General features: G+C 36.3%; 1 protein-coding gene across 2 annotated transcripts in view; it reads left to right on the forward strand.

The window, feature by feature from the left end:
- The window catches only part of Rspo2 (R-spondin 2), a 131066-nt gene extending 105584 nt beyond the window's left edge, over positions 1–25482 (forward strand). Inside the window, exons 6-7 of one of the 2 annotated variants that reach the window (XM_047565305.1) lie at positions 69–106; positions 23704–25482. In XM_047565305.1, the coding sequence (XP_047421261.1) occupies positions 69–106; positions 23704–23760 (95 nt within the window). In that variant the 3' untranslated portion in view covers positions 23761–25482. The remainder of the gene's footprint in view (positions 1–68; positions 107–23703) is intronic. The other variant, XM_047565295.1, reaches the window with a different exon arrangement.
- Positions 25483–25892: the final 410 nt, after the last annotated feature.

Here is a 25892-nt window from a genome sequence, read left to right on the forward strand (position 1 = left end):
TATATGCCCCTGTGGAGGGGCTCTTTTTTTTTTTTTTTTTTTTTACTGAACCTATGCTTTGTGTTTAGCTTTCAGATACTTTGCACATTCCTACAGCCACCATCAGGTGAGCCACTCAATTTTTAATCGAGTTGGTTGATGGGCTGGGGAGTTATGGTCTGTTTTATTGTGTGTATTTATTTTCACTAAGTGGGTGGGATATTACAGCTTTAATAAATGATCTTTTGTGCTGATGGTGTTGTAGGCAGGGAGAATGTGTATTTTGAAAAGAAAGCCTTTCATTTCAATGTTAAGTAATTCTGTAGGAATTCATAAATGAAAAGTTTAAGATAATGTATTTTAAGGAGAGTGCCTATAGCATTTGCCTAGGAAAAGGGTGAGTAGTGAGAAATTATCAGAAGACTGAAATGACTAGAGAACTTTTGTGATAATTTTAATTATATTTTCTGCTTTGAAAATACAAGTCTTACTACTAAGACTTTTCTGTAATAGAGGCAAATATTCGATAAACATGCTAAGAAATAGAGCAAAACAAATTTAGTTTTAAAATTTTTAGTTTGGCAATGACTCAATTCTATTAAATATTTTATCTATTCTAAATTGAACGTTAAACTCTGAGGATATTAAATTTTTATAAGAGTCATTTAACATAGCACTACTATACTAAAATTTAATTTTAGGGATCTTATTGTAGACAGATTCAGGATTTTAAGTGGAAATAAAAGAAATATCTTTATACTCTGTGTGTATACATATATATATGAACAAAATGTATATTTTCTTAACTGGTCTGCTAAAATATGGAGGGGGGAGAGTGTTCCCTTTTATCTGGATCAAATTCATTCAATGAAGCACCCATTTAGTAAAAGTCTTGATGAGAGTAACTTTACAAAAAGGTCATAATGTAGATTTGCAAATTTAGACATTTGGGTATGTTTTGGTGTCTCTCCTGTGAATTTATTTCTCCTTCATTTCTTAATAACTTGGCATCTCCTGTTCACGTCAACTTCAACACCACATCTTGGGACTCCCCTGCTGGTCTGCTCCACATGTTTCTGCATTTTTTCAGTGTTTAAATGCTGGAAGGCAAAATTGCAAAAGAGTAGAAAGACTTGAGATTGTCCCTCAGGTCTGTGACTTTGGGCACATCTCTGATACTGCTTTTCTTTTCGCTAAAGTGGGGGCAGATGTAATGTATGTTGCAGGCCAGTGAGGTTTAAAGGAGAATGCTGAGTGTCTGCACTTGAGCATTTGCATGCTTATGGCTGTCTGTGAGCGTGGCAGCTTTTTCAGACCACCCTGGGTAGCTTGCTAAGACACCAGGGCTCTTTAGATTCTAGAAAGTGGTAGTGCACTTCCAGTTTCCTACTTCCTCTGTTAGATAGGCAAACTCATGAGGGATGAAGGGTGTCGTTCTACCATTTAGTAGAGCACTATTTTGTGGCCCTCGTGGTTCTGTCCCAAACTTTTGTATCTTCTGATTTTTCCCACTTGCATGCGCTACCATTCCCACTGACTTGAGCAGCAGTCTCCAGTCTCTGCATTTGGAGACCTGGTCATGGTTTCCTGAAATTTTGACTAGTATCCCAGGAGGGTAAGGATTTTTTTTTTTTTTTTTTTTTTTTTTTTTTTTTTAAAGAAATCTAGGACCTAGCAGGAAATTGTGAGATCGCAAAATTCTAAGGTGAATATTTAGATAGCATTTTGGTCCTTATCTCATAATGGATAATTTTGGGGTCATAAACATATTTTCTGAAACAAATTTTAAAATAATTACCTTAAAGATTGGTGGTAGTATATAACTTTTTTTGAATCTTTCCAAATATTTTCTATACATAAGTTTGAGTATTGAGTAAAATATATATTAAACATAATATTTATGTGTAATCCTTTTATAGAAATGAGAAGATGCTTTGCATGTAACAAGCCTATGTTCTTTTTTACTTTATCTAAATTTTAAAGTTGGGCACTTAAGATTTTGGGGCATTTTAGGAGAGTTGATATCTTTGTCAGCAGATTAAAGAAAGAAAAATCAATAGCATTCCTAGTCATCAGTACAGCCAATTAAAAAGGTTATCAGTGTATTTGAACAGGGAAGCCACTAAGATGTTGGTTGTGGCTGTTTTTGTAGTTGAATTACAGTTTATGGTGGAAAGGCTCACCATACCCCAAACTCAAATCTTCAGTGTTTAACCTCCTTGCAGACAAGGAGGTTGTTAGTGAAGACTTGAATGAATGAGTATACATTAAACTACTTTCTTTATACTTTTCAGCATTTAAAAATTTTGTACAATCGACACTCTTATTATAATCAGAAAAAATTAAATATTTTACAAGAAAATATTTTGATTATTGTTAAATTCTCTACTTTGGAGTAGTTTCTTGGGATAGACTGAGTAGTAGAATTACTATGTAAAAGGATTACTATGTCAAATGGCTTTCCAAAGAACTTACATCTATTAGTGTGCTACCAGGAAAGTGTGAGTACTTCACCAGAACTAAGTATTGTATTTTAACACATAATTTAAAAATTATTATTGTTTTGATACTGGGGATTCAACCCAGGGGTTCTATACCATTGATCTACATCCCTAATCCTTTTGTCTTTTATTCTGAAACAAGGTGTCACTAAATGGCTGAGGCTGGTCTCCAACTTGCCATCCTCCTGCCTCAGCCTCCTGAGTTGCTGGGATTAGAGGTGTGTGCCACTGTGCCCCGCCTCATTATACTTTGAAACAGTACTTCATCTGTTTTCAATTGTTTGCTTATTCATTATGGGGATCCCTCTTCCCTTTGTGTACCAGTTGCATTTCCTCCTTTGTGAATTGTCTTTGTAAACTCTGTCCTCCTTGGGCAAACAGCATTTACATTCCTTAAAAAGCTTAGAAGGAAACAAAATATGTAATAATTTTAGTTTCAAGATGAGGATCCAGAACTTCCACAATGGTAAAGAGTTCGGAAATTTTCACAGATTATCAGGTCCAAGGGCAAGGACTTTAATTTTTAGATGGATTGAAATGAGTCCCAAGTGGTTCAAAAAATATTGCATTTATAACTTGATGTATTATACAATAGATGAACTTCTGTTCTCATCTTCCATACTTTCCAGGTCTCAAGTAGTATCAGCTAAGGCAAGTAGAATTAAGGGCATAGGCATTCATTGTGAAAAATTGTTTTATGAAATGAAGTTCAAAAATTAAAATATTTAAAACTATTTAAAAATATTGGCATCCGTGTTCCCCTAGAAATCTCTTCACAGATTGTCATTATTTAAGAGTTTGTTCATGTAGTGGTATAAATCATTTTTACACATATGTGTGTGTATACATTTTATTTTACATATATGTGTATGTATTTTAAATGAGTGATAAATATAAGACCAGTATTTATTTGGTTCTTTTTAGTTATACATTACGGTAAAATCCATCTTGACATAATTATGAAAGCATGGAATACATTTTGTTGTAATTCAGTCCCCAGTACCTTCCTTTCCCTTCCCTCCCTCCACCCCCTACTTCCTTCCCTCTGCTGATATTTGTTATTTACCCATAGTTAGTTTTTAAAATTAATTTCTTGAGGATACACACGATGGTGAGATTCATTGTGGTATATTCATATATGTACACAGGAAAGTTATGTCGGATTTGTTTCACTCTTTTTCCTATACCCCTTCCTTCCTTTCATTCCTCTTTGTCTACTCCACTGACCTTTTTTATGAACATAGAAATAAATGAAGATGTCATTTAAATGGATGTATATTTCATGTGAATGTATATACAACTGCTTTGGCCAATTTCTTTTAAAAAGTTGAGTATTTTATGTGATCTTTTATTTACTTTTACAGCTGGCCTAATGTATGTAGACTAAATTGCAATACTGGAAAATGATACCGTGGGATTTTTTGTACTGAGAGTGGCATGGTGAATTTTAATTTGGCTTTTTCTTTTGGTACTGGGGATTGAACTCTGGGGTACTTAACCACTGAGCCACATCCCCAGTCCTATTTTGTATTTCATTTAGAGACAGGGACTCAATGAGTTGCTTAGCAACTCACTGTTGCTGGCTTTGAACTTGAGATCCTCCTGCCTCGGCCTCTCAAGTCACTGGGATTACAGGCATTCACCACCGTCCCCCACCTGAATTTGGCTTTTGATCTGAGAGGCATGTATATGTATGAGCGAAGACTCCATTGGGCATGGCTCATGAGAAGGTTGTCTACTGGCTGTTAGCCTTTCTGTGCTTGAATAACACAGGTTTGGGGAGATAGGCTAGAACCTTGGTTTTCCGGGAGAGGGAGCGAGATGGCCTCCAGGATACACTTTGAGCCACCCACAGGAAATGAAGATGAAGAGTGTATTCTTATTTCCTCATATTCTTCTCAGTCTTAGCCTCATCCTGTTCCAGTAATTGAGTTCTCCAACCCCAAATTCAGTTGAGGGCTGAAGAAATAAATCATAGACTGTGGACCAGTTTTTTCATAGCCCCAGTGAATGGCTAGGCCAGCTTGAGCCTCCTGTTCTCTAGCTACCTCTCAGCAATTTCTCCCTCAGTACACTAATTATTCCTACCCTCAGCTGTTTCTTCTCAGAAGATATGGGCTTGCTGTGGTAGACAATTAGAGTAAACTGCCTCACTTTTCTTCCTGTCTGTCTAACAAGTAGGGACAATGCTTGAATTTTCTTAGGGAAAAGACCACCTTTTTTCTTTGTTGCAGCCCTGGGGATCAAACCCGTGGCCTGCTCAGCAAATGCGCTACCACTAAGCTACCTGCTTCTCCCTCCCCAAGTTGTGAGACCACCTTTCTTCTAAAAATACTATCCTGAGTGTTTCTGACTCTTACCCCTTCTTCTCCAGGAGGACCTTGTTTATTTTATGATCTTCTCTTTATTATATTTTCCTTTCATTTCTCTCCCAGCTCTTGGTTCTTTCATTACCCCAGCTCCTGACCTCCATGTTACCTCCTGGTCATCCCGTATGTACTTCAAACACAGCATGTCAGAGTTGAACTTAAGATATAATATTGGGCTATGTAAAAACATTTCTGTAGGAATCATAAAAAGAAAATTACCTAACTGTATCTTATTTGGCAATGTTTTTCCAGAATTTACCCTGCTCTGTGGAATGACACAGTTTTGTGGTTAAGTGATGTGAAATACTGTGAATCTCACGTCAGTTGCTTATTTCACGTTAGGTGTGAGTTCCTAGTTTCATGTAACTGGACTTCTGCAATTTTTATCCTATTATATTTGACTTTGTTTTTCTATTTTTAATACAACATTTATTTCTGTGACTTGATATGATATAAATAAGTCAGTTAATTTTATGAGTACCAAGCTTCTAAACATCAATTAATGGGGAGTGATAACATTCATATATTTTGATGGCAATTGAAGGGGAAATAAAGGAGGATTGTGTCAAATGTGTACTGCAGATCTCTGATTACCAAGGGCATTACTGGACTTTGGCTATCTCGGAGCCAGCAGTACTGAATAGCCATGATTGGAGGATACATAAGGAATACATACTTCATATTAATACTCTGTAAAGTAAATAGCATTATTGAGGAGAATTATTTATACAGAATAACTTGTCCGTTGTTGGTATAATTTTTAGTGCAAGACTAAAAAGGATTATTAAGTAAATTTTATCTTATAATAAACTTAATTTCACATCATAGAATTTTATGAGCATAATCTAAACATTTTTTATTAACTAGAGAAATGCTATTATTTTTCCAGTCTGGGTAAAGGAATGCTGGATTTTATGTATGCCCTGAAACAAATTAGCACAGTTTGGTTAAAACAGCTGCCTAAATGATGAGAAACGAATTGGATTATAAAATCCTACTTGGTAGTTTAGCATGTCAATTAGTTAAGTAAGGATTTGAAGCATATCATACAGTCATGGGATGAAAAATGACACAGTGGTCAAGCCAAGTGTCTGGTAATGGGGCCAGCCTCAGCGCCTGGCTCTGCCTTTGATACAGGGATGGCTTATGTGCCCGTTTGACAATAATCCAGTTTCTCTAAGGGTGAGCTCATAGCTGTATATTTAATAAGACTTTATTGAGTATCCATCATGAGCTAGATGACTTATTTAGGGATGAAGCAATATACTTTGAAATCATTACAAAACCAAGATATATAATTTGAGTGCACTTATGTTTATTTTTTAACTGTGTGGTTCAGAATGCATCTGCTTATCACAAAAAATTCTAGTGGTACTATGGCGAAATGAAGGACATTTATTAAGTCAGATGAATGAGTGGACCTACAGTGTTCACTGAGTTATTTAGCAGTTGAAGGGGACTTGCTGCTTCAGAACTGCAGGAAAAGTACTGTGAATAGATTGACAGATCTGGCTGTGGAGCCTGTGAAGTTTGATTCCTCTTCTAACTTCATCTATCTTAGAAACAGTTTTCCAGACTCTACTCCTACTTTTAAACTTCAGGCACTTACACTACTAGGCAAAACAACATATTGTTAAGTGAAAGCTTTAGAATTTACTTCCCAGCAACTTTACTTAGTAGCTTTGTGAACTTTGAGGTTACATAACTTGAACCAAGAGTTTCTCCGTTTGTAAAAAGAATGCTTACCTCAAAAGCTATAATGTATACCTTGGGTCAATCCATGCATAGTGCTCACCACAGTACCTGGTAACATGTTCATGAGAGCTGATGTTGATACTGTCAATACATATAAAGAATATAGATAAATCAATCTTAATGGTAGTGATCTAGAAAATAGCTTCCCAAACCTACCAGGGTACCAGGATCACTCAGAAGGCTTCAAATGTGTGAGTAGATACATAGAATCTGTTCTTGTTTTGGTACTGGGGATTGAACCCAGGGATGATTTACTTGAGTTACATTCTCAGTTCCCTGTTTTTAAAAATATTTTTGAATTTTTGAGATGGGTTCTACTAAGTTGCTGAGGTTGGCCTTGAACTTGTCATACTTCTGCTTTAGCTTCCTGAGTTGCTGGGATTATAGGCATGTGCCACCACACCCCAGGATGTATAGATTATTATCTATATATATGTATGTGATTCTTTGTGTGTGTGTGTGTGTGTTTATTCTTTTTAGTTAAACATGATTCTTGTCTATGTATAAATGATTCATAGCTGAACTGGGGCCAGGTAATTCTACCCAGCATTGTCCTTTTCCAGCAGAGGTTTTGCCACATAACTTCTTTACAAATCAGTTAATAGGACAGACAGAATCTCTTTCCATTTCTTTTCATAGTGGGAAACCTACTTGGGTAGTTTCCTCCAACCTGTCCTAGGGTTTTAAATGTAGGGGGAAGGAAGGACACTCAAAGTTTTCAAGTATCTTTTAACTTTTGAAGACTATTTTTCACCTTAGCAAAAACTGAACCACTTTATCTGTATAGTATCTTCAAACTTATAGAAAAAGCTCTCCCTGTCCCCTTCCTCTCTCAGTTGAGAGCAGCATGCACATTATTTGCTTTCTTGGGTGATGTTCTCTGAGTTCGTGTATTTAAAGCCTGGGAGGGAGCCAAGCCACAGGATCTGGCCTGCTTTCAGCTGCTAAACGGGGGGCATGTAACTTGCCATTGGTCCCCAACTGAGAGAATTGTGGATGTAATTTCTTCTTGGTCAGCATCCATCCTGAAGTGAATTTATCTCCTCTACACATTTGTTTTCCTTTGGGTGTTTTCCTTTTGCTGCATGATCCTCACTTTGCTGGACATGAGCATTGCTGTACTCTTCTCTCAAAGCAATGAAAAATTACTTTTGCAAAGCTGTTTGAGCCAGAGGATATAAAATGAATCCCATCCAGACCAGCAGTCACCAGCCATCAGTGTTAGGAAGGGAGACTTGTGATACCTGTCAGACAACTAACAGTCCACGGTGAGACTGAGTTGGGATAACTCAGCCATGACATTGGACTTACCGCAATGCCAAGGCATGCAGTCAAACTTTGTTTGCTGTTTGGTTTGGAGTTAGGTTGTTTTATGTGGTTGATTTAAGGGAGGCTAAGAAGATCTATTCTTGCTCTTTTGGTCTCATTGACGATCTTTATTGCTATTGTTATTACCAGTGCCACCGTCACCACTAACATGCATTGAGGGCTTATGGTATACCATAAACTGGGCTAAATTTTTATTTTCTGTTTAATCCTACCATGAACTTCATCTCACGTGTCACAGGAGAAAAAGTGAGGCTTACAGAAGATGCTAGCTATGAAACTCTGGATAAATTATAGTTAGTAGAATTAAAACTTAAAGCCTTTTTCTCTAGAGAGCATGTTCTTAACCTCTATGCTCTATTGCTGTCCTGACCTAAGATGATGGTTGGAAAGTATATACTTTAAGAATTCACCACTTTTAAAAGTTTCATACATGAAAATTTAGGATAGAATTTATTCCAGTTTTATTACTTCTGTGTCATCTAAGTACCGTTAGTAAAGAATATCAAAAGGTTAGGCCAGAAGCACAGTGTGGGAGAAATCTTTACAGAGTAGTTTGGAATACTTTGGCAAGACTACATTTTCAGTCTCTAAATAAATATGACATTTCAAAAGAAGAATAGGCAGCACATGTTTATAAAGCTAATTATTTATGCAAACTTTGTCAGCTAAGCAATAAATCTGTTAACTGTACACTTCTAGAAAGGGTAAAGGATGCTCCAATGGGGTTTAAAGGACATACAGATTATGTAGAACCTGGTGGCCAACTATTTTTCTCTTTCAGAAACTGCTTGAGTAACCACAAAAGGAGGTTTGGAGTTCAAATAACCAAAAGCTCCTTGGTACTTTAGGTTATTAAGAATACTTATGTGTCCTCATGGGTCTCTAAAATATTCTTTCCAGAATAAATGGATGTAGATACATTTCATGCAGATAAATAGAGCAGATGAGTCTTCAAGGTCTTAACCGCCATTGCATTTTTGTTGTTGTTCCTTTTCATTCAATATTTCTGATGAGTCAGGATTTTTAGAATTTGGCATTTGACGTGGGGGCAAACAAAACAGAATGGGACTGGTGACATACGCTCAGTCATGTAAACTTTAGTTGTACATTTTCTCTGTAACACAAAGTATTTGAACATGCTTAGGACTAATGATCACCAGCCTGATTTACAATGGTGTCTGGATGGATTTGCCCTTGCCAACACCCCTCCTGATGGCTTCCTAAAATACTTACGAGGGTGGGGTGTATATCACTGTAAACTAAAACCGACAGTCAGCCTGTTGGCAGAATCTAGAAGGAAACCCCAACATCTGAATACTGAAAGTGCTGAGTTGAAAATCGTGACTGCAATGCAGACCAATGAGTGTCCTCCATGAGAGTGAGAAAATGACTTTCTCCACTTTCAGCTAGCTGACCTGTGCATCAAGTGAAAACCGTATCAGTTAGAAAACCAGACAGACACCTTTGGTTGCATGGTCTCTGCTTTATAACAACAGAATGATACTTATAGTGAATACTTGTTATACTCAAGACAACGTCTTAAGAGTTTTGTAACTATTTTAATTGCTTCAATTATTATATAGAGTAGGTTCTATTGTTGTTCCTAATTTCCAGATGAGGAAGTATACAGGGATGACTAATCTTAGTGGTGTGGTTTGTAAAGGCATGGGGCCAGGAGTTGACTCGAGAGTCTGGCTTCAGGGACAGTGCTCCTAATGACAAGGGTAAGCTCTCTGTGAAGCCAGATTCTTCTTGGTTGCATCTTTCTCTCTAAACCCTATTGGTATTGCCCTTGCTAGGGACATTTATCATCTCCCAGAAAGCAAGCACATAAGTGGGTGGCACATTGTGTCCTGGAAAATGTGGTTCTCTTATTGTAAGTTAGGGAGATGATGAGAAGAATCCAGATGGGAGCAAATGCTAAAGATGATGAATTATTTCCCTCCAGCATGTTAGAGATATAGATGGTAGCTAAGGGGATGTTCATTTTTCATTCAGTAGAGTCACAGAGAAAACTACCTAAATAGTTAGGTTGGAGGAAGGCGTACCAAGTGCTATTTGTCTGTTGTCAAATGGAATTTGACCAACACTTAGATGTAGTCACCATAATTCATTTTCTGGATATGAGCTGACTTTGGAAGGAAATCAAAAGAAGAATTTATGGAATTATTGTAGAATAAGGGAAATTATTCTTAAAGGTAGTGAAGACAGACTTCTGATATTCAACTACATATTTACAAAATCTTTAGGGAAACTTGTCCTTGGTAGGATTTAGGGAAGATATTTTATTCACAAACCAGGTTGAAAACAAACTCATGAAATGATAGAAAAGAGGATAGATATTAATAACAAAAATTCTGAGGTAAAAAATATCTTGGGTTTACAGAGTTGAAGAACTCAATATGTGAAAGAGGGATCTACTTATAGACACAGGCTGGTAAACCACAGTTGTCCTTTTGAATAGAGTGACTAATTATATTTTAGTTTCCCATATTAATATTTTATGGAGCTTTTTGGACTGTGCATCTTCATCTATGTTCTAAGTTTTGTTAAAAGTCTTCAGTTTTGGGTATCCACATTTAAACCTCTAATTCACTGGGAAATTCATTGTTTTTTTTGTAGGTATGAGTTGAAAAAGCAACTTTTCTTCCCTCTTGGGATAAATAATCATCCTAACATGATTTATTTAAAAGCCTATTCTTTTTTACATCATATCAGGTTTCAATATGTGCATGGTATAGTCTCAGTTTTGTTAAATTGGTCTGTTTGTCAATCCCTTAATCATTTCCATACTGTTTTAATTATTACTAAAAGAAAGTCAGTATTCAGTATTCAAGAATAGAAAATATGCAGTGTATGTCATATTTTTGTGTCAGTGCCAACAATTATTTCTGGTTCACCACTGCAGGTATAAACTTAGAAAGTTTTTTAGTTGACAAATAATAATTTTGTGTGCTTATGGCATATAATTTGATAACTTGATATTTTGATTTCTCTGTATATTATAGAAAGATTTAATCAGGTTAATTAACATGACCTCACTAACAACACAATTTTTTGAGGTGAGAATATTAAAAGTTTAGTAATTGTGAAATACATAATACATTATTATTAACTGTGATCATTCCTTCAATTTAAAACATTGTGCCATTTGATCAATACCTCTTCTCTCCCTTTTCCTACTCCAGTGTCTGGTAGTTACTTCCCTACTTGTTATTTCTATGAGAGAAACTTTTAGATTCCACTTTTAAGTAAGATCAAACAGTCTTTGTCCTTCTGTGCTGGCTTATTTTGCTAATATAATGTCCTCCTCTATCCGTGTTGTGAATGACAGGGTTTTCTCCTCTTCAAAGGCCAATATTCCATTGTGTTTGTGTCTATGGAGATATATATGTGTGTATTGCATTTTCTTTATACAATTATCTACTGATATAACTTAGGTTGATTCCATATCTTGGTGGTTGTGAACAGTGCTGAAATGAACATGGGAGTGTAGATAGCCCTTCGACAAACTGATTTCGATTCCTTTAGATATATACCCAGAAGTAGAACTTCTGGAATCATATGGTGATTCTAGTTTTATTTTTTTGCAGAGATTCTACACTGTTTTCCATGATGGTGGGACTAAGTTACACACCCACCAGTGGTGGACGAGGGTCACCTTTTCTGAACATCTTCACCAATACTTCTTGTCATTCTTCTTTTTTATAATAGTCATTCTAACAGGTACAAGGTGATACGTCATCATGATTTTAATTCCCATTTCCCTGATGATTAGAAATGTTGAACCTTATTAGACACATCCTTTGCCCAATCTTTCTTCTTTTGAGAATTGTCTGTTTTGAGTCTTTGTCCATTTTTAAGTTGGGTTGGTTTCTTGCTATTGCATAGTTTGAGATCCATGGACTTTAAACTTAATTGCACTGATCCATTTAGTTCGAGTTTCAGTACAGGTCCTTGAGTATTCCATGTTAAGACCATGAGCAGTCTGTTTTGTATCACATAATAGCTCATTGATTCTTTATATACTTTTTTTTTTTTTTGGTCAAACTTCAGGTTAGATCTATTAGTGAAATTATAGTGATTTAGAATGTGAATTCTTCTTGGATAACTGATACAGTAATGATTAAGTTATTTTATTGCATCTTGATTATTGTACACTTTTGGTTTCATATGCTTTCCTTTAATAGCTGAGGTGAACTAAATTGATAGGAACATAGTAACAGTGATAAGCAGTGCTTGGGAAACTTATTAGAGATATTGTGTCTGTGTGTACGTGTGTTTAATAGCTTCCTCTGATGTTGGTTTATGTTTAATGGTTTATTTTTCTGATGTGTGAAATGCCATTTTAAGTTGCAAACAAATCTATTAACAGTAGGGTGTCTGCTAAAAATATTGCCATATTCTGTTTTAATATCTGGTAGTCATAGACAAAAATACTAGAATTCGGGATGACCCAGCAAGGTTGTAGATCTTTAGAAACCATAGAAATGTGATGTCTCTACTAATTATGAGGTGTGCTAAATACAATTATTTAAAGCTCATAGACAAATGTTTTCCCATAATTGAAATCAATTGCTTGGGTAGTAAACAAAAATTTTACAAAGACCTAAAATGTTGTCTGGTCTTCACTTACATAAGCATTTGCAAAAATAATCTTTTTCTTGTCCTATAAAAATAATAAGCCCTTGATCATCCTGGACGTGTATCAAACCCATGATGGCCTCAGGCTCCATTTTATGAATTTAATGGCCCAGTCATTTAAATAAATGTTTGAGAGTTTCGAAAGAGTTTGTGACTGAAAGGAGGAACCTGTGGTTGACCTCCTCTTTGGTCCTAGGGAGAGTATACCTTTACCATAGAGAGATGAGAGGAATAATAGCATAGTGGACAAGAGGGTAAGTGTGGGGCCACACTGCCCGAGTTCAAATCCCAACTCTGTTGTTAACTGCGTGTGTCATCTTGTGAAAAAGACTGTAAAGGGAGTGTCTATTTCAGAGGGATCTTTCTGATACAATGTGAATTAAACCATGTAAAGCACTTGGTGCCTGGCACTTGGCTTATACCTACAGGATGATGATTTAAAAACTTGGAAGCAATTCACAGAAAGCACCTTTCCAGAAGAAGAAATGGACTTGGCATAGGCTTCCTTTTTTCTGTATCCAGCTAATTACATCTTGACACCACTGGATTTTTCTTACCTGGACTGAGAGGAACTACTCTTGTCTTCAGTTTTGATGTTCCAACTCTTCATCCTGCCGATGAAGAAGCCCCGCATTTGATTGTAGTTATAATTTTTTTCAAGCGCAATTTAAAAAAAAATTGTTTCAGTTGTCAATAGACCTTTATTTATTTATATGCAGTGCTGAGAATTGAACTCAGTGCCTCATGCATGCTAGGTGAGCACTCTACCACTGAGCTGCAACCCCAGCCCCTCAACTACAATTTTGTTTTCTTTTTTTTTCCCCCCCTCTAACTTCAGAATTTTTGCAAACCAACTAGAGTGCCTTTCAAAACAAACTGTTTATTGAATAAATTGAGATGTTTTGTAGAGTAAATCAAGATTCTGGAACATAAGCACAGGAGAAATGAATCTACTGCCCTATGAGTAACCTACAACATCTTGGCTGGAGCATCTAATAAGGGCCCTTTGCTGAATGTCATGTTCCTCCTGACAGGGGCAGCTTGATCTGTTTTTTTTTTTTTTTTTTTTTTTTTTTTCCTCCTTGGGGCACCACCCACAAGCAGAACCCAGTGAAGGATGTCCAGACAGAAAGAGATTTGCTTCATTTTGCATTTTGCAAGGTAGATTCTCAGCACAATTGAGGAGGAGGTTGCCATGTGTTTCAAACACTGTCCCTTAGCACTAGGTCTCTGTCCTGCTCCAAAGTCCCTTCCCTCCCTGCCATACCCTTGCAGTAGAACTGAACGCTCCAGACTTGAAAGCAGACTTGAAAGCAGTAATTCATAATGAATTACTTTTGAAGCTGAAGAAAACTCTGGACTTTTGAGAGTTATTTTTATGCTGAATGAACCTAGATTTTAAAAATGGAGGATTTTATCACTTTGGGCTTGGGAACTGCTCTTGGAATCGTAGGGCTAAACTTCTTCTGACTCCCAGGTGAAAAATAAGCATCCTGTGTTTACTTTCCTCTGGGTTTCGCCACGGGTGCACCATGGATACTGAGTTGGAACTGCTAAATGTGGTGTTTGACCCCAGGAAACTGAGGTTTGCAATGCCTTAACCCCAGGGAATTATAAATCTGAGAAGCACAGGTTAAGGCCGGGTCCATTGGGGAGCTAATGGATCCTAGGGGAACCCTGATGTGGTGTGGGGTTGGGTGGGGAGGTGATGCCTTCCTCTCGCCTAGTATTTACTTATTAATTTGTTCAGCAAAATGATTATGAGATCAAAGGCATTTTGCTGGGCACAAGGGATGGAAAGAGTACAGGTTTAAGAACCCACCAGATGTTGGTTTGAATCACTGCTGAGCTATGTGATTTTGAGCTATTTACTTAAGTTCTCTAAACCTATTTTCTCATTGCCAAAGTGGAAGTAATGCTTACCTTGCGAGTTGTCGTAGAATTAGAAATAATACACATGAGGAAACCAATATGGTGCTATAACTTAGCATTCATGGGCCAGGTATAGTATTTGGAACTTGACACACATTCTTTTACCTCTCACATCAGTGCTGAGGTAGGCATCACTGCTACTGTCAGCTTAGAAGTGAGAAAAGCAAGGTTCAGAAAATGTTAAACTGGTCCAAGATCCTTAGCTTAAAACTAGCAAAGTTGTGCTTTGAATCAAGGGCTGCATGACCCCAATTCCATGCTATTAAACTTCCAGAAGCAGGCCCATTCTAGCATAATGCACTCTACCTGCAATGGGGCTGGTCTTGTGAGTGAACCCTTCAAGGGCTGCTCAGACAACCATTTGACTTGTAGGTGATCGAGGAATGTTGAGGACCCCTCTTGAGAATATGTAATTGAGTCAAAGGAGACAGAAGCTGTTTGAAGAGAGAGAGGTGAACTGAAAAGTCACAGGCTGTATTCATGGCCAGGATAGTCTACATGGCTATGTATAAAGCCAAAGTTGAGGGAACCCGTTTGTGTTATGATTGACAAAGACCCTGTGGCTTGGTTGCTATCGCATTCAGAGTTGTCTTTTCTCTTGCTCTTAGTTGAGATTGAGTTTGAGTAACTATTGTAACTTGGTTTTTGGAAAGACTAACCAGGACTTTGTGGCACATATTGTCCTTAAATTATAGCTCTTTTTAGCCATTTATAAACTATTAGATACAGCCAAACAAAATTGCAATAGAAAGTGGCAAATTTTATAAAGAGAGTTCAAAATGTTACAGGGGCACAGAGGAGGGGCTGTGTTTGTGATCCTTTGTGGAGCATGTGTACCTCCCTATGTCCAGTGTTCATGTGAGTACTGCTGTGGTAGGCTTGGACTAATCATGCATGTTCTGCTACAACTACCATGTAGAAAACATTGTAGCTTTTCACTTGCATGTGTGTCTTTCAGGTCCATAGAAATTGGGTTGAATCCTAATTAAATAAATGCTTGCCATATGATGATAGTCTTAAATGTCATTTCTTGAACCTTTTTTTTTTTTTTCATTTAGTTAATGGTTATTGATTTAAGACCAAGGAGAAGGTATTAAATCCTCTTGTTCTAATAGAATTATCTTAGAAGGTACACTCTGTTATACTATGAAGTCAGCTATGGAGGGACTTGAAATTCTTGTTATCCCCAAGCTCCTAATCTAATAAACAGTTGTATCATTTTCTCTGCAAAACTTGATGCTCTTTTTGTGACTTAAGAGTGCCACATGAACTTGACGATTTTCTGCAAAATTTATTTTGAGTGAATTTAGATCATGTAGCTGTTCGATGATCTGGTCATATAGTTTGAGTACTTATTCTCAGTTGATGATTAAGAAAAGATATGTATAAAACACAGTTCATGGTATCACAGGAACCACCATCTCACTTACCTATTTAGGAAACTTTGTAGATTACATCTTGTTAAAAGGTAAGCAAAAGAATACGCAATAAGCCAATGCAATATGAATTTATAGAAAGTCTGCTACAGATGAGTTGTTACCTATGCAGTAGGTAACATGGTTCATAAAAGGGCTTTCATAGTTATGATAAGGTGGATGTCTTTTCTCATAGAACTTGAGAGTAATATTAGCTGTCTTCTAACGCTTTTTTGCCTTTCTTGAAAAATGATTCTATAATTTTTTTTCCCCAGTTACCTTTTAAGGCTTTAAAAGTAAATAGGAGAGAAATAGAAACCTGTGCTCCAAACCCAGCTCTGCTACTGGTTATCTGTAGGATCATCTCCAGATTTTTTGTGTCTTGCTTGCCTAGTACCTAGCCTACTTTGCAGATACTAGGACCAGTAAATGACCCTTGCTGTTGCTTCACTCACTCCACTGGCCAACCAATTGTGATCTTTTGTCAGAAATTGCCACACCCGATCAGCTTTTATCCTTGATACCAAGTCTGTGTGTAACTTCTTGACCAAAAGATAGTGCAAATCACTTTTACTTTTATAACTCTTTTCACAAAGACCCAAGCAAAAGATCTGTTCTTTACAGTTTATGCTAACTTCCCCATAAGAAAATGGCAACCTGGGTTTGTGAAAAAGCCTTTCCCCTAAATCACCATTTGAATAGTAGAGTCGTCATCTTAGTATTATTTTTTCATTAGCCACTTTTACCCTCAGATAACTTTTTTACAACATTGTAATTATATTTTTTCCTTGTGCTTAGGTCTCCTTACTTATTGTTCAATCTACTACAGACCTTACCTTTTTCTAGAAAGAAAGAAAAACCCTCCAACTTGGTTTAAAATAAAGTATTTAAGAAATTAGAATACCAAGGCTTCCTTGAACATTAAAAACAAAAACAAAAACCACTCTTATCCTATAGTCTTAAAGTAAAAGTGACTTATTGCCCTCTTGTGGTAGAATTATATATTCATTTTTCACACCAACTGAAATTGTGGGGAGTTTTATTTTCAACTTCCACACCCAGAAACTTTGTCCTTTACAATGAGCCCAAAGTATTTATGAAAGGAATTTTAGGTAGTTTTAAAGCTACATCTCCTTTCTTATTTCGGTGATCTTTAACTCCTTGAAGTCATGTCCTTGAACCGTACTTTGATAGTTTGAAGTGCCAGATATTTAAGGGCTTAAGTTAAACCAAGTAGAGTGAAAATTTTATAGAGCAAATCAGAATCTCATCTCAATTACTTTGCTGTAGTCCTTATCACTTCAAGTGAGTTGGTAGGGTCTTGGAAATACCTTATTAGCCCCATTAAAAGTCATTTTTATATGCCTGAAGAAATTTTTTCAGAACTGTAAAATGAGGAAAATTTTAAATGCTGTGGGTAGTAAACCTGAGTGTTGGTATGACTAATTATAGAGTTCAGGTGATCTTCAGGATTGGCTTTCTTCCATTTTCACCATTTGAACATGAAACAAGATTTTAAAAACCAAACAGCAGTTCCCATCAACAAGATAGGTATCAGATCTCATACCTAATAAAAAGTCTTTTGAAGGAAGAATTGAGAAGTCTTAATAACTGAACAAGCCATTTTGTACCATTCTGATTACAATAAAAACATGGCAAATACTTAGGACTGAGAGAGAGCCAGCGGCTCTCTGTTCAGTTCATTGGTTTTGTGAATCATTAATTAGTGTCATCTACTTAGGTAGTCTTCTGAATCCTGATATTTGAAAGCATGTTTATATGCTTTGACAAGTCCATTTTGCGAGCTATTTTGATTTTTGGATAGTTATCACATTCTACCAATAGCCTTGTAAAAAGAACAACTACTTGAAAGTTATCTCCAGATTATAGATTTTTAAAGCACATATTCTTTTATGAATATGAAGTGACTAAGTGGCCACTTGAAGATTTTTGAGCGATCACTTGAAATTCAAGGTGCCCACTAAACTTTCCTTAGTAGGTGGCTTGTTGCTTTTCAACATTTTAATAATCTGGAGACAAACCAATAAAGGTTATTTTTTCCTCTGAACATATGATCAGTGCAATCATTAAAGCATTAGCCATTGCTAGTCCTTTTAAAAGATAGCTATCTGTGAAATGTTTTTAGTGAAAGTGTATTTCTAAAAATCCAGGTGGATGTGACTAAAAATTGCACTTAAGGAATTTTGTACTATGAATAAGAGTCAGCATTAATTCCCTTGCTTTATATATTCCACCTTACCTGCACTTCTGACTCCCCAAGTCGATGTAAATAATAATCTGTATACTTGAAAATTGCAAAGAGATTTTAAATGTTCCCACCACAGATAAGTACAGGAGGTAATAGATGTGTTAATTAGCTTTAGCTCTTTCACTGTGTGTGTTGTGTGTATATGTGTGCGTGCACGCAAAACATGTTGTAGACCACAAATATATACAATCTTTACTTTTCAATTAAATGTTATTCTGAATGATTAGGGACAATGAAAGGATTTTTATCTTAGACTACTTGAGACATCTGTGATAGATCCTACATGTGCTCATCATATTTGTCTACTTGGTCTCCTTTCCAGATTTGGGGGTGGGGAAGACTTCATGAACTAACATCCATTTTCACTGTCTGAAGGATTTAGGTCAGTAGTTCTTAATCTTCGATATCTTACATCCAATTACTAGCAAATACTTCACAGAAGAATCTGCTCAACACCACACTGAGTGCTTTTGTATTACAGGCAAAGTTTTAGAGACATGTAATAGTAGTACTCTTGGAGAGAGATTTAATTGCTCTAGCCTTAAAATATAAAATACTCCATAGTTGAAAGCACACTTTATTGCTTCAGTAATCATAAAAAGAAGAGGTCATGAAAAATTACAGTTGGACATTTAGGTAATTTACAGTTTTCTCAGTATTATACTAAACATCTCAATGTATAAATCTTTGCTCAAGTATAGATTATTTTCCTAGGATAGATTCCTAGATCCCAGTCAGAAGTTATGAATATTTTTTAGTGCTTTGGTACACATTGCCAGATGGCTTTGGAGAAAGGCTGTGTCAATTTTATATTCTCTTAATCGATTCCAATGCCTGTCTTGTCACATTCTTGCCAGCTTTAGGTATTTTTACTTTTAAAGATCTTTGCACTGATATCTCATTTTATTTGGCAGTTTGAATTGTTTATATTTATTAGCTACTTTTTATGAATTGTATTTAGATCTTTTGTTTATTTTTATGAGCTTTTAAAATATTTTAGGAACCACCTGGCATTTTTCCAGAGAATCATTCATCATTCTTAAATAAATACATTTCTGTTGCTACTTATTCTTGGGCAAACTCAAATGGCCCATATGAGAAAAAGAAATTGCCTAATTGCTATTCATTGTCTACAACTCAGACTTTAGACTCTGGATTTGAAGCAACCTTTTCTGCTATGCTCTAGAATGTCCCCTAACATATGTCAAGATTCACCAGAGTGGTGGGTAAATAGGCTTAACATCCCTCAATATTAGCAAATTTAAAGGAATGCCTAAATCTCTGAAGTGATTCCCGGGTCTCCATGGTGAATTCATAAAGGCAATAAAACCCAGAGCATCATGGATTTGTCCAAATTCAGACATTTATCCTGGTCTTAGATGATTACTGTTGTCAAAGTTCTAATACAGTTCATTGCATTTGTCATGTGGGTTTACCTTCTCTTATTTGTGGGTATATGTATGTAGGCAGTATGGTGTGTATGTAAACTTGTGTATTTTTTATAATTATACTGAATTTTTTCTTCAGTTATCTTCTATCACATTTACCTTCACAAAGTCTTTCTAAAAAACAAGTATTTAGTAGGAAACCCTACCCAACCTCTGGACCTTACTGATGGATGTGCAAGAACCATTGCTCCCAACAATGAGTAGACTCTTACCTGGAACCTAGTGAGAGGAAAATCATTTGAAGACCTTCCTTGAATGTGGGAACTTAAAGAATGATTTTGGTGTCTGACTGGCAGCTGAGTTAATATTATCATAGTTTCATGTAATTTATGGGTCTGTCTTATACCTTGGTGCAAAATAACGTACCCTTTTTCTGATTCTAATGGCAGTAATCCACAGCTAGATGTTAGGAGTATTTCCATAAGGGATTGTTCACTTCTTGTGGTAACTGAGTTGATGATCCATTTCCTTGGATTATTTCCAGATGTGTGCAAGTCAGGGTGATCATGTTGGTTAGACTCTGGCTTTGATAATCTGGTCTTGATGGTGATATTTTACACATCTTCCTCTCATTGTTGGTAAACAGCTTTGTCACATGATGTCCCCTGCCTATCTAGTGAAAAATAATCATAGTTTTTCATTTTACAAATGAAGGAACCAATGTTCACAAATAGAATTCCTTCTTAGACAAATGCCTAGGTAGAGAGCTTCTTCCTCAGCTTTCACCATTAAATCACATTTATTCCCTAAAAATGGTAATATCTAGATCAGTTGTCATTCTGACAGAGCTTTAAAAATCTGCTCTGTAGACCCCATCTTGCCAGATCTTGAAGAGAGTTGCTCTGTAGTGATCTGCTGAAGCCACTACGTTCCCAAAGCACTCAGGACAAAGCCATGTAGAATTTGTAGTTAAAATAGACATGCTGGAGGTTGACAACATGCTCATAAGTTTTTTTTGTGTGTGTCTAATAGGTCAGTGTTTAAGTCTTCTCTCATAAACTTAAGAAGAGTGAAAATTTCCCTTTTCATGACTGGTATATCTTATTTTAAATTCTTCCTATATAGCACAAATGTGTTGAATGTGTGATAATCCAAAGTCTAGAAGTGATCCTCCAACTTTCATCTTGTATCCACAGATGTAAAGAAATTTAAGTGGAAACAGAAATTAGCACACTTCATGTCCAATAGAATTTATTTTCATTATATATTTTTGTTGGCATTGATCTTAATGATATATTTATTATGGTTTTGAAAATCTAAGTTCAGAAGAAAACATGTAAACCCCTTCTATACCTATGTTTTAATACTTTTTATTACACTGAGTTGAGTTTAAAGTCAGAACAAACGATTATGGACCACAAAATATTTTCAGTTAATTTCGGCCTGTCTGTGGTCACATCTTGGCTAACCATCTTAAGTCTTTGGTATTTGTAATATATTCTACATGTGAAATGGGACTGGCCAGAAGCAAAACCAACCAAACAATAGCAAAGAGATGTCATTCAAAAGAGATTTCTGAGAAAAATCTTTAGGATTTTTCATTAAGGCCCTGCAACCATTGTTAGTTGGATTTGGTATCATATAACCTATTGTCAAAGGAGTAATTGTAAAGTTTGAAAAATTATATATGAATAAGTTTTCAGAAGCATTGCTGAATTTCTGGAAAAGATACCATTGTCTTATGCAAATATTGAGTAAGTTCCCTGTTACACAACAACACATCAGCTAACAAACCCAAAGACCATTTCTTATTGACAGCTACATCAGAATAATAAATTGGGTGACACAAAATAGGCCATCTCAAAGGAGAGCTTGTAGTCATTTTGCATAAATTTTCCATTAGTGAAAGTAGTGCACGTATAACTTTCAACTACATGGTCATGAAGAATTGAAATTGTGAATGTGAAATGCTTTTGTTAAATAACATTCATTATAGTTTTCTTTTAACAGAACACACTTTAAAATCTAGTAATGTTAGCCTATTTTTCCATTCAGTTAATTTTGATTTGCTTTTAAAAGAAACTCTAGGCTTTATATAAACGAAGCATAAACCAAATGAATTTTTAAAATGTAGCCAACAGTGATTTTTTTTAACATAAGGAGTTTTGTAGTTTATTTAGAGAAAATAAAGTACTGAGAAAACTTTATAATTGAAGATTCTTTTAAAATATCCTATTTTATGTTAGGTATTCCTCTCTTCCCTCATTAGGTATGTCTCATCATTAGAGATAATGTTACTAAATAGTCGTAACTTTACAGCTGCTTTGATTAATGATGGCTTGGACTAAGGTTTCATTGGGTAGGATTAACTATGTTTAAAGATGGCAAAATGCCATTATAACATTAATGCCAGAATTTAATGAGAACCAGAAGTTAACTTCAAGGACCTTTATAATTTAATATGAGGGCATGATCATGTTCTCATTATTTTAATGTAGTGTCCTATTAAAATAAGTTATTCTTTTTATCTTTTATCTAGTGATAAATTATTTGCCTAGCAAACATCTATTGAATATCGACATGTGCCAATCATTGTGCTAGAGTCTTAAAGAAATGACACCATTTTCCATCTTCCATAGAAACAGGCCCTTTCTGATCAGAAGAAGCAGAAAATGAGAAGCACCTCCCTTAATTTAGAAATCTCAGGCCTCCCTTAATCTTGTATGACTCTGGTCTCCTAAGACATGTGTTTGCCTAATCTCTGGTTTCTGTTTTTCTTTTTCTTGCTTTCTTTCTTTTTTTTTTTTTTTTTTTTTTTTTTTTTTTTTTTTTTTTTTTAGCAGACACCTTCTCCACTGTCTAGATTGCAATGAACAAGTCTGAGATAGTGAGTTTTGTAGGTGTGGAGAGGTTGAAGAACATCAGTCAGAATTGAATGTGCCACTAACAGTGCTGATTCCTGTGGCATCTAATGGCTGCACCCCACAGGAACAGAAAGTAAGCTTTGTAGAACACAGTGATCCCACAGAGGTGTGGGCTGTAGGAGATGGAGAATGACAGTTGGATGTTTTCCTAGTCAACTGAGGAATCTTTCTGTGATGGTGTATAGCAGTGACTTACTTTCTGTAAAATGCCAGAGACTCTGAAAACCCTTTTCTAAAAATCCCATAAATCCTATGTGGTTAGAACCTACAGAGGGCAATGGATCAAAACCAAACGTCTTGTGCTCTTTATTCTCCCCCAACCCTCTCAATCATAAGCATACATATTTGCAAAGAAATGTTGAAACCCTCCACAGTAAGACTATAGACCATAACCACAAGATGTAAAATACAACAGAGGCAGAGGGAAAACTGTACCCCAAAACTCCTGGTGGAGGAAATCCAACTATTTAGTTTGTGGTCTGGGCTTCTTAGTTGCTAAGTCAAAGAAGAGAAATAGGATAACTTGGTGTGATTTTTCTGGTAGTGAGATACATACTACCAGTTCATCAGAATAAACATTCCTTTTGTTCTTGAACAACTTGCCTAGGGGTTTAGAAAAGAACTCATAAGGCACATAATACTATCCCCGTGAATTTTTGTAGAAAGTTAAAATGCATGGCACATATGTCATTTCTCATATTGGTGTTTGGAAAACGTAAAGGAGTAATGTTAACAGCAAGACTCCCCTCCTCTGGGACAGGGAGAGGGCAGTTTGAAACTTCTGGTATATTTACTGTAGATAGGTGCTTATTTTCTTTTGACCCACTGACATGTGGAGCAGTAGAAAGATGTAAAGATGTCTAGTAAAGGGTAGCATTGTTAAAAGTAGGAGGGGATAAATGGAATTTTTGTGGCAGGATGATATTTGAAAGACTGATCTGGCCTCTGGGAGGTTTTTAAATATGCCAGTTCCCTGTAACAGGAAGATCAGTCTCTGTTTTAGACAGCATATCCAATTTAGTAAATTATTATTATTCCGTCAAAATTAATGTGAACAATTTTCTCTTTGAGGCTGCTTTTTCCATAGGTGATGTTTTCCAGATGGGCTTTGTGCAAAACTCAGTGTTTTGTGTTTTCTTTCCTAGAGAAAGGGCCTTTTCTGACATCTCCCCTTTTTATTCTCCTTCCCCCATTGTAGGGAAGAGAACACCCAAGGCAAAGGAGAAGAGGAACAAGAAGAAGAAGAGGAAGCTGATAGAAAGAGCACAAGAGCAACACAGTGTCTTCCTAGCTACAGACAGAGCAAACCAATAAAAGACATGTATGGTGGTTTTGGGGGGGTTGTTTTTGCAAAGGTGCACAAAGCTACTCTCCACTCCTGCACACTGGTACACAGCATTTATGCTGCTCTGCCCAGTCTGTTCCCAGTAACATTGTGAAAGGAAGAGCCCCAAGCATGGTCTCTGGGTTATTTATGCTTTGATTTGAATCTGGAGCCTGCAAAGGCAGGAGCTCATTGACCTAAACCAGTGGAAGCTATTGTAAGTGCATGACCTGTGATTGACTGGGCGCATGCGGGCTCTGCGGACATGTGGGAGGTGAGGCTGTAGACCGCCACTGGAGAAGGCGCTTGTGCCTATTTATGTGAAAGAAGATGCTCAGCAGGCGAAGTGCTATTCACTTGTGACCTTTATTTCTCACATTGTGCATTTTCAAGGATAAATGTATGTGGATATCTGCTTAGTGTTACCACATGGTGTTCTCAAGCATCTGTGACCTGCAAACTGTCCTGTGATGAGGCTGCTTTTTAACTGGGGATATGCAACGGAAATTCCTGTTCAGTTTCAGTGCAGTGCTAACATGTACATATTCTGCTGGGGCTATGTACAAAGTCCTACTTACTGTATATTTATGCTTTCTTGTGTGTAATAAGCCACACCTGATTAATATGATGTCACTTTGTTTCTAGTGGTTCCTAACCATTGTCTGGTAAATGACTTAGTTTTGCAAATTGACAAATGTTTTGTTGCCTCTTAACTTGTTTTTGTGTGTTTGGGCTTATTTCCCTTTGTAAAGATAGGATAAGCTAAGTTGTACATAGTCAAATGACCAGTGTCAAAGTTTCAATATCAGCAGACCTTCCCCAGTCCATGTGTCCCACAGAAAAAGCAGCATGTGACATCTGGACATCGGAAGCCAGAACTGATTCTAAGATGTGATGGCCTTATGAAACATGACCTAAAATGCGAGGAACTAGATGTAGTACTCACTCTGCAATTTATTTCCGACTTTTAAAAACTTTAAACCAATCCCTGACTTTTAATGGCACCTACCAATATTCTTGGGTCACTCTACAAGTTCATATCGTGAAACAGACACAGAATTGAGGAGAAAAGTGGTTGAATTCCTGCAACTTCTGGTCAGATAGAAACAGATTTCCATTAAGCCAGAATCCATTTCATATCCAAAACAGAGGAACATGATATAAACTTCCCAGTTTGACTCACACAGCAGTTATTTCAAAAGCATCATTGTCCTCTCGAGGGAACAGGTTCTTGGTTAAAAATTGGCTTCTTCTAAAAACATCATTATCTTCCTGACTGATCCAGGAGAAAATTGGAACACAAATGTAGATTGTTGAGGAAACAACCAAAGTAAGGTAAAACCTTCTTCTCACCTTGCATTGGCCAAACTACCTCTTCATTTTTGTTAATGTTTGAATCAAAAGCATCTTATTGATACATATAAATGTCATATGCATCATGAAAATATTGCTATGAGAAAATAAGCCATATATGAATGTTGTATACAACTTTAGGATTTGCATTACTCCTAAAGTGCTCACCTCCTTTCATGTCTATTTACACTATATTCTTATTTACTAAGTGGGGAGGGGTCTCCTTTATGTAGTGTTTCATTGTTAATAAGTTGATGCCTGTTCTGTTTGTTCTTTTGTGCATTAAAAACTTCAAAATTATTTTTTTGTGGATTTTTTTGCTTTAGAGATCCATTTAAGAAAAAATGCAATACTTCAACAGTACTACCTCCAAATAATGGTACTTAAAAATTTTAAAAATCTTTTAGTATTTCTAGGACACATTTCAGTATAAATTATATTGGTTAAAAGTGACAATTTGAGACCCAGAGTGCCTGAATTCCAATCCAGAGTGATCTGGGATAAATATCTCCGGGACTCAGTTTCGTTATCTGTGGAGATCACAATATCATATACACATAGGCTGTGTTTTACAGACTAAAATATGTAGTCAGATCTCCATACATGTAGGTTCTACATCAGTGTACTCAACCATGAATCAAAAAATTTGAAAACATTTTGTACTGAACGTCTTGTCATCGCTTAAACACTACAGTATGACAACTATTTAC

Source organism: Sciurus carolinensis, chromosome 1 (assembly GCF_902686445.1).
Source record: "Sciurus carolinensis chromosome 1, mSciCar1.2, whole genome shotgun sequence".
In the NCBI taxonomy this organism is placed as follows: domain Eukaryota; kingdom Metazoa; phylum Chordata; class Mammalia; order Rodentia; family Sciuridae; genus Sciurus; species Sciurus carolinensis.